Here is a 17,176-nt window from a genome sequence, read left to right as displayed (position 1 = left end):
TCCTTCTCAGTGATCCCTTTTCCACAGCCTGCCAAACCAATTCCTCCTAGAGTCCACTGGAATGTAAGTATATGCGGAATGTACAGAAGACGAGCCTGGTGGATCAGGCCCACGGCCTATCAAATGCAGCATCCAACCAGGTGGCTTTGGGACCTGAGGGCAAGAGCGCTCTCTGCTCCTCTTTCCAGCAACAGGCATTCAGAAGCAGCGCTGCCCCCAACTGTGGAGGCAGCAAGCAGCCACAGATAGCCTTATCCTCGCCTAATATGCTTTTAAAAACCATCACTGCCTCCTGTGGCAGTGAGTTCCATAGTTTGACTATCCGCTGTGTGAAGGAGAACTTTATCTGTCCCTGAACCTTCTGACATTCCGCTCCACTGGGTTTCCACAAGAGTCTAGTGTTATATGAGACAGGGAGAAAACCTTCTCTCGGTCACCTCTTACTTACCTTTTCTGTAAACCAAGTGCTCCTTCTCCTTGATGATTTCGGTTGCTCTTTTCTGAACCTCAAAAATCATAGAGTTGGAAGGGACCATGAGGGTCATCCAGTCCAGGCATAGGCAATCTCCGCCCGCCAGATGTTTTGGGACTACAACCCCCATGATCCCTAGACAACAGGACACTAGTCCTGGTCAGGGATGATGGGTATTGTAGTCCCAAAACATTTGGTGGGCCGAGATTGCCTATGCCTGATCTAGTCCAACCCCCTGCCACGCAGGAATCTTTCACTCAATGCAGGGCTCTTTATATTATTGCCCCAGGCTCATGGCCTAAGTTGGTTTTGAAATACTGAAGGTTTGCTTTAATCCCTCTGAAAGTGAGGGCAGGGATCTGGCATGCCAGGACTACAAGACAAGACCCCTAGCCGGATCAGACCAAGGAGTCTGTCGTACTAATCCTGCATCTCATTGAGGGTTGCTTGGATGTTGCCAGGGAGCCAACAAATGAGGCATATAAGGCAACAGCCCCCTCCTGTGTTGGGCTCTGTTCTCGCAGCCCACACTTCCAGTATCTAGAAAAAGGATAGGGAACCCATGTCCCACCTGATGTTTTGAAACTACAACTCCCATCATTCCTGACCTTTAACCCGGGAGGAGTTTAACATCATCTGGAGGGTTCCTCCACCCCAAATTCAGAGGCTTATAACTCCTGCTGGTTCTGTTTGTCTACATTCCCGTGTGGAAACTTTGCGGGAGAAAAAGTGAGCTTGAGTTGGGGAGAAAAATCTGGGAAGCACCAAACGTGGGAGGAGGAAATTCCACATCCTTTTATTACCTAGTCTCAGAAAACAGAGGAGTGGGGAGGCAGGAAGGGGAAGGAGGCTCTTTTCCCTGTGCAAAGTCTTTTGGTTTGGTGGCGTTCGCCGCTCAGCCTAACGTGTCCTCCCAGGGTCTCTTTTGTGGCGCCGGCTTCGCAGGACCCGGCTGGTGCTGCTCCAAAGGGTTGTGGGAAAAGGTCTGGCGCAGCGGCCCTGAGTGGAAGAGAAGCCCACGCTTCGTTAGTTTGTTTCCGCAAAGCGGGCAAGGAGACTTGTCAGCCCCCAACCGGGAACTGCGTCGAGAACAGAATAAACACAAGCAGAGCCGGGCTGAATAATCAGAACATCTGTCTACCCAGCCCACTCACACATCTGGGAGTCCCACAAATAGGGTCTGAAGGCGATGCCCCTCCCTGCTCACGTTCCCTAACAGGATACAGTAGCATCCTGAGTCTGAACCTGAAGGATGGACGAAAGCGGTGGGCAACTTGTCCTACCATCCCAAGCCAGAATGACTGACAGCATGGAATAAGGGGAGCTGGGAGCCCACTCTGACCTGGTGGGGCACAGATGCCCCAGGTCCTGTCTTCGCTACTAGCCCACAACGTATCTTGTGGCAGTGAGTTCCATAAGTTAATCATGCGCTACGAGTTCTTCTGCTTGTCTTGAAGCTACCACAAAGTCAGTTTCACTGGTCTATCCCGAGTTTCTATTGTGTGAGAGAGAAACTTCCTCTCCCCAACCCATAATTCTGCAAACCTCGATCACGCCTCCTTGCTCATATCTTAAGTTGCCATTTTGCTCAGCTGAAAAGCCACAAATACCGCAGGCTTTTCTAAGAGGGAAGGGGGTTCAGATGAAGCAGTCAGTCTCACTCCCCCAAATTATTTTGGCTGCCCTTTCTGTATGCTCCCCCCCCGCCCTACAGTACCATGTTTTTAAGATGTGGGGGCCAGAATTACATTATGTAGGATCAAAAAGCCCACATGTAATTTGCAAAATGTATTCTGATGGCAAAATAGAGGTTCTTAGCACACCAGATTCCTTTCCTATTTTCCTTTCCAAGTGAGCTTCTAGAATTAATACCACCTCAGACAAAATGTACAGGCACTTTCCTCATTTTTTTTTAGTTATAGATCAGCCTACTCATTCCACCCCCCCTTTCAGTGTTTTCATTTTCCCACTGGGAGAACGTGCCTCTCACCCCAGGAACTATTCCTGCGGATGCCCATGCTAGCAGCACACAGAATGTTACCCTGGACCTGCTGTGAAGGCCCATTTTCTGCAGGGAATGGGGGGGGGGGCGGCGGTGATCCTGGAATGGGCTGTCCCTTCCCCTTGCTCCACTTGGCAGGCCAATATTCAAATTATATGTCACTTCCTTGTGTGGGAGGCTGACCTTCCCACAATTGCTAACACAACTGCAGAGGCCCGAGTGAAATAAACGTCAGTGAGATGAAGGCGAAGAACCGCTAACTTATGAATAGGAGACGTATCGAAACAGTCGAGGACCTGCAGAAAGGGCCAGGAGGGTTGCCCTGAGATAACTGCCTCTTCTCAAGCGACGAGATGACAGCAGAGAACTGGGAAAGGTGGTGGCCTCTGATTTGCACATTGCAGAGCAAGTGGAAGGAACCATCCATCCCAGGATCCCCTCCTCCCTGCAGGAAAAGGATCGCACACAGGCCTAGCGGCTGTGGATGGCGGCAAGTGAGGGCGAGGGGGTGAAGGATTACCTTTAGCTGCCAAATTCAGGTGGTTTTTGATGCGCCGCTCCCTCTCTTCCAGCTGCTGAGCCATCTGTGCATTTTTCCAGCCTGGAAAAGGGGGGGGGGCATGTGGAGACGCAAGTGAGTTAACCCCGTAGGAGCTGGAGGCCTTTGAGAAGCCCTTATCCCCTCCCTCGCACCGCAGCAGCCTTCGGCCACCCTGCTCCTCCCAAGTCAGCTTTCTTTTTCGTTTTCTGTTTTTAAGTAAAAATAAAAAGTGGAAAAAGGGTATACTACATCATTATAAGAGCTAACAATTACAGTTATCTGTATATTTATCTAGTATACAGTCGTGCCTTGGAAGTCAAATGGAATCCGTTCCAGAAGTGCGTTCGACTTCCAAAACGTTCAGAAGCCAAAGCGCGGCTTCTGATTGGCTGCAGGAAGCTCCTGCAGCCAATCGGAAGCTGCGGAAGCCCCGTCCAAAAGTAGTTAGCAAACCGAAACAGTCACTTCTGGGTTTGTGGCATTTGGGAGCCAAAATGTTCAAGAACTAAGCTGTTCGAAAAGCAAGTTACGACTGTATAGGTATGATTACCATCCAAATCCATATATGTTTATTTTTAACCTACTACGGGGCAACGACCATTTATGTTTCCCAGTTATCAAACTCCATATGTTGTTCAAAAAAACATTTTCCTCTGAAAATTTTAGTTTTTCCAGCACAGTCATATTGATAAAATCTGCTCCTTTCTCCCCAAACCTATTAACTGTAGGACATTGTAAGAACGTGCATTTTAAAAAACACCACTATCCTTACTGCATCTCAAACAACGTGCTGCCTTAATCACCTTTCTTGAAGTTCTTTATGAAGCCTCCCTGAGCAGGCAGGACGCTGGGGTCGTGTTGCACCCGCTCGGGGATGCCAAGCCGGGCGCGAACTGCGGGCAGCCGCAGAAAGGCCACTTGCACCAGTGAGAAGAGGTTGGATGTCAGCCAGTAGGTGAAAACGGCCTGCAGGGAGGGAAAGAGAGAGAATCAAAAACCCCTTTCCTTGGCCCACCCTGTTGCAACAGGACAGCTGCCCTGTGGCATGAGAGGGGCTGGAGAATTGGGGGTCAGGGGGGAGGAAGTGGGAACAGCAGCCCCACAGGAAAAGGCGTTTTGGGTCCCCGCCCCCGGTGATAAAAGTTCAGGAAAGCCCACTTTGTACTTGCCCACAGCTCCCCTCTGCCCAAACAAACATAGCCGGTGGCAAAGAATTATGGGAGTTGTAGTTCGGCAACAACTGGAGGGCAGAATACTCCCTGCAGTGGCCGCAGAGGAACAGATCCAGCTGAGCCCGTGAAATGGAAGCTTTATTTACACTTTTATGTTTCTTTTGGACTGCGTAGGCTAAATTGCAGGTTTCTGAATCAAACGGGGGCCAAGGCCGAGACAAAGGAACGTAGGTTTGTGCAGGGCAAGTCAGATGTTTCGTAGGAAATACGCAAAAGCAATCGCAATCTGCCTGCGGCGGCATCTCACCGTCGGGAAGGAGATCGTGAGAGGCAGGATAGCGAGCGGCATCACCCGGAAAACGGTTTTCATAAGGTGGAGGTTCGGGTTTGACACTCCGGATTCTGCTCCTAGCTGCAGAGAAGGTGGACACTGTTAACACTCCTGCCATTTCCCCCATTTTTCACTGCGTTGTCCTTTCCTACATGAGGTTTTCTGCCAAGCAGGAATTTTGAAATTGTGGAGGTGGGGAAAATTTCTAGCGATGGACAGGATCCAGAGGTAGCCACAGCCTCGCACCCTTGGCAGTGGATCCCATCCCTCCAATAACTGGCTTTAGGAGGTTGACTGCAGCCTGAATATCTAGGCCCCACCCCCCAATTTATTTTGGGATAAAGCAAATTCCGAACGTTCAGCTTTCTCCTTACGATCTCCTTTGGGTGGGACAATTTCGGAGCTTTAGGGACAGACCTGATCTATTCTCTTCTCACGCTAGCGTCAGTAATAATAATAAGAATAATTTTTATTTATATACTGCCCTCCCCAGCCGAAGCCAGGCTCAGAGCGGCTAACAACAGTAAAAATAACACAGTTTACATCAGCAAGCCGTTTCCCCACAGGTTCTTGCATGAAGGAGCAGACTATAAGCTAAGGAATAATAAAAATAATATGCTGGCTAACTTTTCTGGGAGGCTGGCATCAGCTGTGGTTGTCCTCTGGGTGCTGACGCCGGGTCTGCCAGCAGGGCCCTCATTGTGGTTACTATCTTGTAAACAACTGAAAATGGTCTTCGTCGCTACCCGTGTCTAATACAGACCCATAATATTAGGGGCACCAAACCAATTCACACATCTGGTCCTGTCTAAGTTCTGTTTCAGAACCCATGAGGCCTCTGGTCTCTTTATTTCCTATTTGTTCTGTGATATGCACACATCTCAAATTTCTTCATTGATCCACTAATTCAGTTGCCTTCCCCACACCTTCTGCCCCCACAGAATAGGGGCTAGTACCCACAGAGAGGTTTGTTCTCCACAAACCTCTCTTAATCCCCCTGTCATTGCCTCTTGCAGGATCCAATGCCTAACTAGGCACTGTGTGGAAAAAACACTTTCCTTTGTTTAATAATAATAATAATAATAATTCATTTATATCCTGCCCATCTGACTGGGTTGCCTAAGCCGCTGTGGGCAGCTTCCAAGACATAAAAACATAATAAAACATCAAACAGTAACAGTAACAATCTGATCCAATATAAAAGTCACAATAACTTTAAAATAAACCACTTATATCAAACAAGGCAAAATTCAACAATCTCATCAGAACCTAATAGTAAGCAGCAAAATTAAACATCAGCAAATTAATCAAACAGTTCAACCACAATAAAGAATTACCAATCTATAATCGATAAAAATAACAGCAAATCACAACGCATAAAATACCACAAAACCACACAAAAGGATCAGATTGAGAAACAACGAAGCACAACTTGTAAAGCAATTTTTTTTAAAAAATATATCCCTGAACGCCTCATAGTCTGGGAAAGGCTGGGTGGGGCAAGGCAGGTGGAAAAGCCATTGCCTGATGAGGAACAGAAAGTCTCTCCCCTCACAGTTCTTCCTCTGGAGTAGCTCTCTTAGGAAGGCTTCCAGAATTGGAGGTTTGAATGTTCAGCTTTGTTGGGTACCCATGAATTCAAGTGTTATGGAGAGGGAGAAGAAGGGTCTCCCTAACTTACTTCCTCTACACCAGCTGTGGAGAACCTTATCGGCTCCATAGGCCAGATTCTTAACCGAGATTGGCCACGTGAGGCAAATTTGTCAGCAATGCGATGTTACATGTGGGCAGGCAGGTGCCTCCACCTCCCCAGTCTAAATCCATTGTATCCATGAATGCAGTAACAAAAGGGAGGGAGCCAAAGACTTACTTCCAAGATGGCCCACATGGTGACGGTCACTGTCAGGGGCAAGACATAGTAGGGATCGGCAGCTGTGAGATCTGAGAACCACCACAGACCCCCAGTTTGAAGGCTGGGCACAGGGAGCTCCGCCATTTTGCGCAGGGCAATGAAGAACGAGATGAAAATGGGTGCCTGAGAGAGAAAGGGAGAGAGGATGAGTGTGAGAAGGGGAGGAGGCAGAACTGGGAGTAATATTCATATACCACACACACAATTTAAATATTTATATTTATTGACGCTTTCATGGTCGTCCCCCCCCCACCCCGTAATTTCTATCTGCGTTACACGAATCGCTTCAGGGCACCCCGGTGTAAAAAGCGGCAAATAAATAAAGTGAGTGAGAAATAAACGAACAACACAGATGTGAATTTCGGGGTGGGAAGCTTCTTTCAACTGACTTTCGTATCTGGTAGCTTGCATTTATTGCTGTGGCTTGCCCTGAAGTCTACAGACAAAGGGCAGGATGTAAGTTCGTAAAAATACAACAAAAACAAACCGGCCTAGCAGTGGGGCAGAGACTCACTTGGACCAAGGGAACAAGAAATCCTCGTAGCGGGTTGACATCGTGGGTTTTCTGGTAGAGGTTCAGGTCCGTATAAGCTTTGGCAACTGTGGGAGAAAAGCGGAATGATTTGCAGGGAAGGCAAAGTAGATTATCGCCCACAATCTCCTTCTACAAGCCCCTTGCCCTCCCCTACAGATCAGGTCTCACCTGCTGACATAATCTGGGCAACCCTATTCTTTGCGAGCTCCACTCTCTACCTCTTCAGCCTTGTCTCCTCCTAGCACCCCAAGTACCACCTCCTCGATTCACTCAACGTAGTCCCTTCCAGTGTGGTTTGTTTGCAACCCCAGCTGTGCCCCTTTTCCCCAGAGCCCTGCACTTTGCCCCATACTCACACTCAAATTTGTTCCCCGAGCGCTTGGCCTCGTTCATGCGGGTGGTCAGCTCTGAAATCTGTGGCATGTGGTTGTTGAGCTTCACTGCCTCCCTCTGGCCCTTCACAATGAGCGGGAAAACCAAGCAACGGGCCACAATCGTCCCTGAGGAGTTTGGTGGGGAGAGAGTAGGATACCCGTTACTCCCAAGTGCAATGGCTGTGATGTTACCCACAATGCAATGCCAGAAATCACTACCTTACCCAGAATGCACCTGGGTACTTCTGCCTGGGCTGATCGCTGAAGAATTGATGCTTTTGAATTATGGTGCTGGAGGAGACTCTGGAGAGTCCAATGGACTGCAAGAAGATCCAACCTCTCCATTCTGAAGGAAATCAGCCCTGAGTGCTCACTGGAAGGACAGATCGTGAAGCTGAGGCTCCAATACTTTGGCCACCATATGAGAAGAGAAGACTCCCTGGAAAAGACCCTGATGTTGGGAAAGATGGAGGGCCCAAGGAGAAGGGGACGGCAGAGGACGAGATGGTTGGACAGTGTTCTCGAAGCTACCAGCATGAGTTTGACCAAGCTGCGGGAGGCAGTGGAAGACAGGAGTGCCTGGCATGCAAGACTTCCGGGGTGGCGCCATCGGCAATGGCGGACTCCCTCTGAACTGGAGGGACTAGCTCCGCGCGAAACGGGTCTTCTCCACTACGGCAAAGCGGGGACCCTTTTAAAAATCACAGGCGGATGAAGCCTGTGACCATGGGACTCGGCGGGCACCTTTAGCGCCCCCCCAACCCGCAAAGGAACCCACTAACGGGCTCCAAAGTGAAGAGGGGGAAGTGGCGCGGTGCTGTGAGTCAACTGCTATTTCCATGGAGCGAAGCCACATAGCCGTTGCCGGAGAGCGCTGCCTTTTTCCTGGGACAATCTGGATTCTAAAATAAGCACCCGTGAGTACTTAAACTTTGAACAACTGGACTTTAAATAAGGACTTGCGAGCAGAAAGGAATTGGACTTAAAAATTTATTTCAATTTGGTACTGAAACGGGAAGGTCTAAACAGGAAGTCAGCCTTCCGTTCTTTTGTAGACAGAATAAAGCAAAGACAACATAAACTAGAGCTTAGAAAATCGCCTCTAAAGGATTGGATTTCATCATTTAAAATTGTGGAACCCCCCTTCGACAGCAGGAGAAGAAGGGGGATCTTTTTCGGACTGTTTAAACCTGCAGAAGTGAGTTTAAAGTAAAGTAACTTTCCACCATCCTGATCCTGGAGCGGGGTGTCAGGACTGACGTTTGAAGCTCATTGACCAGAGACAAATGTTTTTGACAGATAGCTAAAAGAAGAGAAACATAGTGATTCCACTGTTTCCTTTCGCAGTTTAAAGGAACAAATATTGACAAAATATCTCAAAAAGGGAAACTTGTTGCAAGAACAAATAGAAGTTTTCCCCCTAGAGGGAGACTGTGAAACTGTAACTAATTCCAGGGAGCCGGCAGCTGTTACAGATTACAATCGTGGGAATAGACATTTGACCTTGCAGGACAATGTATTCAGAAGCTCTGTTGTGTGCTTTCTATAAAACAAATGCCCTACTGGAACAGTTACATGAGAAGATGAATTTGATGGCGAATTCGACTAGAAATTTTGAACAGGCAGTGGGAAACTTTGAACAGACAGTGGGAAAATATGTGGAGCCCACCCAGGAATTAAATCAGGAGTGTGTCCTGACAGAACAGGCCCAACAGGAATATGAGCTTTCGGATTTGACAAATGAACTTGGGAAAAGCCAGATTTGGAAAGAAAAAGTTTGGTTTGGCTTGGAAATGGGGGGCTGGATTGACCCCCCTATGCAGGGATGTTTGGACTTTTCAAATCTGGCAATGGGCCGTGAGATGTTTGGGATTGTGGGGGCTCTTAATTTTGGAGGGTTTTTGAAACATGTTTTTAAATACCACATGGAATTTAGTGTCGAATATGGAAAAGGGGCTGATCTGTCAAGAAGGGTAAAAAATATTGCTAAGCTGGAGTTCCCATGAGCAGGAGACAAGGGAAAATACAGTTACAAATATGAAGAAGAGCTGCGGAAGGGACATGGAAGAGACTTAAGGGCCTCGGATATAAGGTTGCCAGGTTAATGCGCTAGATCGATGGGATAATAAGGACTGACAAAACCCGGGACCAGGAGGAAGGGACGCTGGATGAAGATTGGATTTGTTTTTATTTCTTTTTTTTACTATTAGGACTGTTTTATAAAATTGATGAATGTTAGAAAAATGTTGGAATGAAATTACTCGGCTTTAGTAAAAATGTTTAAAGAATTATGAAAGAATATTATGGTTATGAGAAGTTGGTAAGGATAAGATTTAAGTTTTAAGTTTCAAGGTTTTTTTATAGAAAGATAAGATTAAAATAGTTTAAGGTAATGTAATGACAGAATATTATGAAATATGGAAAGGATTTGCTGTGATAATTAACAACCAGGATACAAAAAAAGGGAGGAGGAGGAGGTCAAAGAAAGAAGGTAATGACAGTTGAGGATTTGAGAATAATGGATTTGTTTTCAAATGTTTTTAAATGTTTGTGGTGTATTTTTGTTTTTTTCTGTTCTTTCTTATTTTGAATTTGTATTCGTATTGTTGGAAGTGGTTTGTTTTTCTCTTTTTCTACTTTGTTTTTTTTTAACTTAAAATCCCCCCCCCAATAAATATCATTAAAAAAAAAAAAAGGAGTGCCTGGCATGCTCTGGTCCATGGGGTCACGAAGAGTCAGACACGACTAAACGACTAAACAACAACAACTTCTGTTTGGAGGCTTGCGCAAAAAGGGTAGGCGGGCAAACTTCTCCTGCAGAGGCTGAAGGCATCATCTACCCAGAAGGCAGTAGTGGTGATCATTAGGGGACCACACATTTTGGTTACTAGCCTGCCTTATTAAACCCAGAGTTTTTCTACATTACATCTCTCTAAGCGAGCTAGAGGGCACATTCCAGTCAAGCCAAAGAATGAGAGAAATGTGGAGCAGGGCAGGTGAGGGTGTGCGGGCTTTGGGGAAGGAGTCCTGAGGGGTGCAGAGAGAAGCCTGGAAAGCTGAATTTGACCCCAGTGCCCAAAGTTCGGCTGTGGTCTCCGTTTCAGAGAACAGGTTGCACCTTTCCTGCTGTGTTCCTTCTCCGTGGGGCCGAGTCACAGCGGGGAAAGAGCAGAGGATGCTGGCTTAGCACTGCATCTGGCTATTTGTCTATCCAGCCCAATACGGTGGAACCTCGGCTCGTGAAAGCCTTGGGAGCCAGAACGTTCTGACTCCCGAACGATCGAAAAATGGAAGTGACTGTTCTGGTTTTTGAACGTACTTTGGAAGCTGAACGTCCGGCGTGACTTCCGATTGGCTGCAGGAAGCTCTTGCAGCCAATTGGAAGCTGCGCCTTGGTTCCAGAACTGTTTCGGGAGTTGAACGGACTCCCGGAATGGATTAAGTTTGGGAACCAAGGTCCCACTGTAATGCTTGCTCTGGCTGAAGCAGCCCCCCAGCATCTTTGGCAGAGATGCTTCTCTCTCATCAACACCAGTGACCTCGTCGTTTTAACAAGAGATGCTCTAGGCTAGGGAACTGAGCTTGAGGTACAAAATTTGTGTTTGGGGTGTGTGTATATCGCCTCATGTCTCTCTCTGGGCTGTGCACAATTTTTGGCAAGAGCATGTAACCCGCCAAGTGCTAAGCTCAGACTCTATTGCCAAGCTCTGGCCCCTCCTGGCAGCAGCGTCCCCCAAGCCACGGAGCCAAAGTGCCCACTCTGATGACGCTCTCTGCCAGCCCAAAGGTACATCTAAATCTCCACCCACTTCCCAAACACAGCAGACCCTTTCACCTGCCACGATGGCTCCCCACCACGGCAGCCCTATATCCACGTGGAGGGACTCCAAGAAGCTCTGGATCAGACCCACCGGGGTGTGGGACCCCAAGCCCAGTTCTGCAAAACTCTGCTCTTGGACAGCCTGGGCAAGGTCCCCCGCAGAGAGAGCGCCCTCTAGTGGCGGGGAGGATACAGGCTGAAGAACCTGAAGAAGGAAGAGGCAGGAAAGTAAGTTAGCACTGATTAATCTGAACGCTCTCAGCCCCCAACTGCTAGGTTCTATTTGCTACCTTCATTTGCAACCCTCCACCGTCACCTTTCAAATTTCACAACCATGCTGCTCTTACCTGTGTGCCAGCAGCTACTGCTGTGCTTTGACATCTGTTTGTGGGCCTCAACAGGAGAACGTGGCAGCCGTTTTGAGGTCGCGGGTGAGGGGCAAAAGGAGATTTAACTCTGAGCAACGCGAATGGGACGGACGTTCTGTGGATCTGGAAGGCAAGTTTTGAGAATCAGAATCCTGACAATGGCACTTGCTAGGAAGATGATATACAGGAACTTGTGGAGAACGAATTTCTCAGATTTGTTATCAATGCCATCTGATTCCGTTTTTTTTTGTGGGGGAACCACTTTAAATTTACAGGGAACCAAAATCCAGTTACAAAACCATTTTCTCTCTTGTGCAAGTTTTAGGGAGCAGGATGTATTCATAGCTTGAAGTTAAAAAATTATTATGGGTTGGGTGGAGGGTGGGGCAACTTTGGGCAACCACAGTCTCTCATTCTAACCTACTTCACAGGGTTGCTGAGAATAAACTGGGGAACATGGGAGAAACAAGTATACCATTGTGTGCATTTAATATGTATATTTTTATAATTTTATAACTGTTTCTTCTATCTACACACATGCACATATATTAATAATCTATTAATTCTGAACATAGTTTAGAAAGCAATAAAACACAATAGGGCAGAAAGGGTGAATCATATTTTGATGGACAGCAGATGTAAATAGTATACATAATATAGATAGACCTACCCAGGTGCTTACGAAGTTGAAGCACTTTTAATTCCTCCCCCAAGCATTTTAACTTTTGTATATTTTATAGCACAGTTGTACATTTGTAAACTGCTTTGAGACTAGCGCGTCTTGCGCTTCATAGAAGGAATACAAACATATAAAATGAGATAAAAGGAGGAAAGAAGGGGTTGCACAAAACCCCTCCATCAATATAGCGCCACATAATCCATGCCATTTTCACATGTTTCACATACATCTGCTAAGGAAGCTCTGGCCTATTTGAATTACCCCCCGCCTTTATATCATATGGCAAATTTTTATTAAATACATCAATTGTTCAGACTGTTAGTAGAATAGAATAGAATTTATTATTACGGTCGGATACAAGCTCGTGAAACACAAATGGAACTACAATCCCAAAAGCAAAACAAACATTTAAAACAATACACAACAATGGATGTTAAGTTTAAAAATGTGGTAGGCATATAAACACATAAAAATTTTAAGACAGACTACCATAGAGAAATGATCCAGAGTCGCCCGTGGATCAGAGTTTGGGAATGTTCTTAACAAACTAGTTTGAATCGGGGGATGGTCTGCGCCTACAGATCTGTGCACAGGATCTGGCGACCATCCGGGTCGTCTTGTGATCTTTAACTAAGAGAGGAAGATCAAATTTTTGCTTTACTGGGAGGTCAGCAAGCCTCACCAGCAGGGGGTCAATGGTTTCTACCACATCCTAAAAGGGACATCTAAAAAATATGTGTTCGGAGCTTCCTATATCCCCCAATGGGCAGGTGCAAATTCTCTGGGCATAGGCTGTATATTGTCTCCCTGCTTATTTAACATATGCAGAATTCATCATGCGAAAGGCTGGGCTAGATGTATCCCAAGCAGGAATTAAGATTGCCGGAAGAAATATCAACAACCTCAGATATGCAGATGGCACAACCTTGATGGCAGAAAGTGAGGAGGAATTAAAAAACCTTTTAATGAGGGTGAAAGAGGAGAGCGCAAAATATGGACTGAAGCTCAACATCAAAAAAACGAAGATCATGGCTACTGGGCCCATCACCTCCTGGCAATAGAAGGGGAAGAAATGGAGGCAGTGAAAGATTTTACTTTCTTGGGCTCCATGATCACTGCAGATGGTGACAGCAGTCACGAAATTAAAAGACGCCTGCTTCTTGGGAGAAAAGCAATGACAAACCTAGATAGCATCTTAAAAAGCAGAGACATCACCTTGCCAACAAAGGTCTGTATAGTTAAAGCTATGGTTTTCCCAGTAGTTATGTATGGAAGTGAGAGCTGGACCATAAAGAAGGCTGATCGCCGAAGAATTGATGCTTTTGAATTCTGGTGCTGGAGGAGACTCTTGAGAGTCCCATGGACTGCAAGAAGATCAAACCTATCCATTCTGAAGGAAATCAGCCTTGAGTGCTCACTGGAAGGACAGATCCTGAAGCTGAGTCTCCAATACTTTGGCCACCTCATGAGAAGAGAAGACTCCCTGGAAAAGACCCTGAGGCACAAGGAGAAGGGGACGATGGAGGATAAGATGGTGGGACTGTGTTCTTGAAGCTACCAGCATGAGTTTGACCAAACTGCGGGAGGCAGCGGAAGACAGGAGTGCCTGGCGTGCTCTGGTCCAGGGGGCCACGAAGAGACGGACACGACTAAACGACTAAACAACAACAACAAACGAGACTTTTTTAAAGGATCCTTCCAAGACCGGCGAGGGCAGAGCTGAGCTTCTGGCAAGTGTAAAAGCCCTTCTTGCATTTCTGGATACAAGAAAAAAGAGATATGCTGCCGGTGCAGCTATATGTCTCTTGATTACTACAATTTTGTAGTCGGGGCACCTTAAGCCCAGACTTAGAAGGGCTTGAGGGGCAAAACCCAGTTTCTGAAGAGTGTTCAGGACTGCTGTCTGCCAGCCTGACTGGAACTGGTCGCAAAGGATCAGTGGAGCTATACCACGGGGGAGCAGTTTCAGTGACAGCCATTTAAAGACTGATGTTAGATTGATGTGAGTATATTCACTGAGATCTCTCCAAGCTGCCCCAAAGGCTTTTGGCTTTGTCCTCCTAGCAGCCAAAGGCTCTTTACACCCCAGCTGGACTTCACACCGGCCTCTCTCTCAACCTTGGGTCCCCACGGGTTGTGGGACTACAATTCCCACCATCCCTGACTACTGGTCGTGCTCGCTAGGGGTGATGGGAGTTGTAGTCCACCAACATCCGGGGACCCAAGGAAGGCCTCAATCCCCCTCCCCCCCCCCAAGGTCTTCTTCAACAGCTGCGCCGCAGGACGCTCCCCCTCCCAGGAAACTGCACCAAGCTGCTAGTCCCTGGGGTTCCGGCCCGCAAGGTCATGACCCCGAGGCCAGGGCAGCGCCGCAGAGGCGTAGCGCCCGCTTCCCTGCATCACCCACCTGCCTACGGAGGCTCCCCGCGAGGGGCATCTTCCCCGGCAGCCCAGACCGGCTCCACGCTCTACCGAACGCCGCTGCGGAAGCCGCCATCGCTCCTCGGCCCCGCCCCCGGTCGCGTCACGCGCAGCCCTCGCGAGGACTGAGGGGTTGGACGCGTGACGCCCGCGCAAGGCTGCCATCTTTGTTAAGGGCAAACAAAAACCCTTCGATTAGCGCGAAGGATCGACATCTTGAGTGAGGGCAACTCTCCTCTCGAGACCCTGAAGTTCCTTTTTTTTTGTTTCGGGCGCAGACGTGTGGGGGGGGGGAAAGGCATGTAAACGCTGAAAGGGAGGCGCCAGTCGATTCTTTTCCCGGCTATGTTAAAAAAAGGGGGGGACTAGAGCAAATTGGGCTGGGGCCATGTTTAAAAATAGCGATGCTGTTCTTCAATTTAGCAGTGGGAGAGAGGCGGGGTTGCTGATGCGGCCATGTTGGTTCCGGGCAACATAGAAAAAGCGGAAGCGCGGCCATGTTGGTTATGGGCGATATGGGAAAAGAGGAAGCGTGGCCATGTTGGTTATGGGCGGTACGGGAAGAGAGGAAGCGTGGCCATGTTGGTTATGGGCGGTATGGGAAGAGAGGAAGCGTGGCCATGTTGGTTATGGGCGATGTGGGAAAAGAGGAAGCGCGGCCATGTTGGTTATGGGCGGTATGGGAAGAGAGGAAGCGTGGCCATGTTGGTTATGGGCGGTATGGGAAAAGAGGAAGTGCGGCCATGTTGGTTATGGGCGGTATGGGAAGAGAGGAAGCGCGGCCATGTTGGTTATGGGCGATGTGGGAAAAGAGGAAGCGCGGCCATGTTGGTTATGGGCGATGTGGGAAAAGAGGAAGCGTAGCCATGTTGGTTATGGGCGATGTGGGAAAAGAGGAAGCGCGGCCATGTTGGTTAATCTTCGCTGATTGGTACAGAGCTTAGTCAAGTTTAGCACGTGTTTAATTTTACTTTATTTTCACAATAATTCGATAACGCTTAATTTAAATACGCGCGCACACATTTAAGCAGTTTATACAAAACAATATTCAATTCAAATACCAATAAAAAAGTTAAAAACAGGTTGACGTCAAACTGATCAAAACAGAAATAAAACCTGCAGTCTCAAAAGAAATACATTTCATAAAACCTCATGTTAAATTTACGTTTTACAAAATCACACTGTTGTTATTATGATTATTATTATAATCTCAATTTATTGCCCACTGTAATCCCAGGTCCGATGATGATTTCACATGGGTGCTCTGGAAAAGACCTCATACTGTATTTGCTAATAGCATTATTTGTTCGCAGCAGTGCTGAGCGGGAAGCCGCGTTTTGCAACAAATTCCAACGAGGAACCGGGTGCATTCATCAGAAAGGTCACAGGAGGGCAGCAGAGAGCAAGGTGTGGAGGAGCCCCTTTGATCTTGACACTTTCATGCAGTTTTTTAAAACCTTGTTGTCCTCTTCACATTCTGCAGAGATGGGAAAAGATGGAAATAGAAAAAACACTCCCTCTTTTAGACTTAGGGACCTGACACCCAAGTCCCGGGGGCCCCACAGCAGAATTAAAGCTGCCCCTTTTTCTTGTTCCCTTTAAAAACAATCTCACCGCCTTCTTCTTCTTTAGTTATATACATAACCCCCCTTTTTCTTATTAATACATTATCAATCATTATTCATCCATTTAATACACTTCTTATTCATTTCCTACTCATTTTTCATTATTATTATTACCCATTAATTCACTAAATTTTTAAAAAATTCTCATTAAAGAATCTTATTTTACTTCTTTTTTCTTTGCCCCTTTCATCCCTATTTTATCTTTTAGATCTCACCACTTCAACATTTTGAATTATTATTATTATTTTAAGTATCTACTTCTCCATCCCCTCCTTCCCCCTTTCCCCCCGATTTACTTACTATTATGGTTCCCCCCCCTTGTCTTTTCTGAATAAACAAACAAATGAATAAGAATACTATATATCTATATGCATATAGGGGGTGGGTTATTGGGTTGTTTTTATTTTTATTTCATATTTTATGGTTTTATATTTTGATTTTGTTCTGTGACAACCGCCCTGAGACCTCTGGGTATAGGGTGGTATATAAATTCTAATAATAATAATAATAATAATATATTCCCCCACCAATTTTCAAAAGGACTTTCCCCTCTTTTCTTTTTCTTTCCCTTTTCTTTTCTGTCTTCTCCTTTATCTCACACTCTAACTTGAATCACTACCGCAACTTTTGATTTTTAAATATAATTACATTAGCCTTTAATTTTTTTAAACTCTTATCTGTGAACTCCCAACCCCATCTCCCACCCTTAACTTGACTCCACCCCCTCTTGTGTGTGTATGAATGTGTGTGCACAAGTCAGTCTATCTGTAAAAAGCCTCCTACTGCCCTCATGTGGACTTAACCACTTACTACAAGTGTCTTAAAAAGCGGGTGGTGCTGTGGTCTAAATCACTGAGCCTAGGTTTTGCTGATTGGAAGGAAGGTCGGCGGTTCGAATCCCTGCAACGGGGTGAGCTCCTGTTG

The 17,176-nt window shown here is 46.8% G+C and overlaps 1 protein-coding gene across 1 annotated transcript; it reads right to left on the bottom strand.

Annotated features, from left to right (window-relative positions):
* Nucleotides 1-1,252: 1,252 nt before the first annotated feature.
* On the bottom strand, nt 1,253-14,742 carry OXA1L (OXA1L mitochondrial inner membrane insertase). The gene is made up of 10 exons (XM_080979852.1): nt 14,614-14,742; nt 11,507-11,650; nt 11,175-11,364; nt 7,322-7,465; nt 6,945-7,030; nt 6,389-6,553; nt 4,495-4,599; nt 3,819-3,981; nt 2,995-3,075; nt 1,253-1,471 (listed from the first exon to the last, which is right to left on the bottom strand). The coding sequence occupies exons 1-10, from the start codon at nt 14,701-14,703 to the stop codon at nt 1,368-1,370; spliced, it is 1,272 nt and encodes a 423-aa protein (XP_080835978.1). The 5' UTR covers nt 14,704-14,742; the 3' UTR covers nt 1,253-1,367.
* Between the last annotated feature and the right edge of the window lie 2,434 nt (nt 14,743-17,176).

Source organism: Podarcis pityusensis (genome assembly GCF_964106645.2).
Source record: "Podarcis pityusensis genome assembly, chromosome: 13".
Classification (NCBI taxonomy): Eukaryota; Metazoa; Chordata; class Lepidosauria; order Squamata; family Lacertidae; genus Podarcis; species Podarcis pityusensis.
The sequence above is the reverse complement of the archived record's forward strand: the minus strand, read 5'-3'. Positions and strand labels throughout refer to the sequence as shown.

Coding starts and splice junctions, on each gene's coding strand:
- OXA1L (XM_080979852.1), bottom strand. CDS start 14,703: ATGGCGGCTTCCGCAGCGGCGTTCGGTAGAGCGTGGAGCCGGTCTGGG. Junction 11,651..14,613: donor CGGGGAGCCTCCGTAGGCAG/GTGGGTGATGCA, acceptor CTTGCCTTCCAG/ATCCACAGAACGTCCGTCCC. Junction 1,472..2,994: donor CCTGAATTTGGCAGCTAAAG/GTAATCCTTCAC, acceptor TCTTCCACTCAG/GGCCGCTGCGCCAGACCTTT.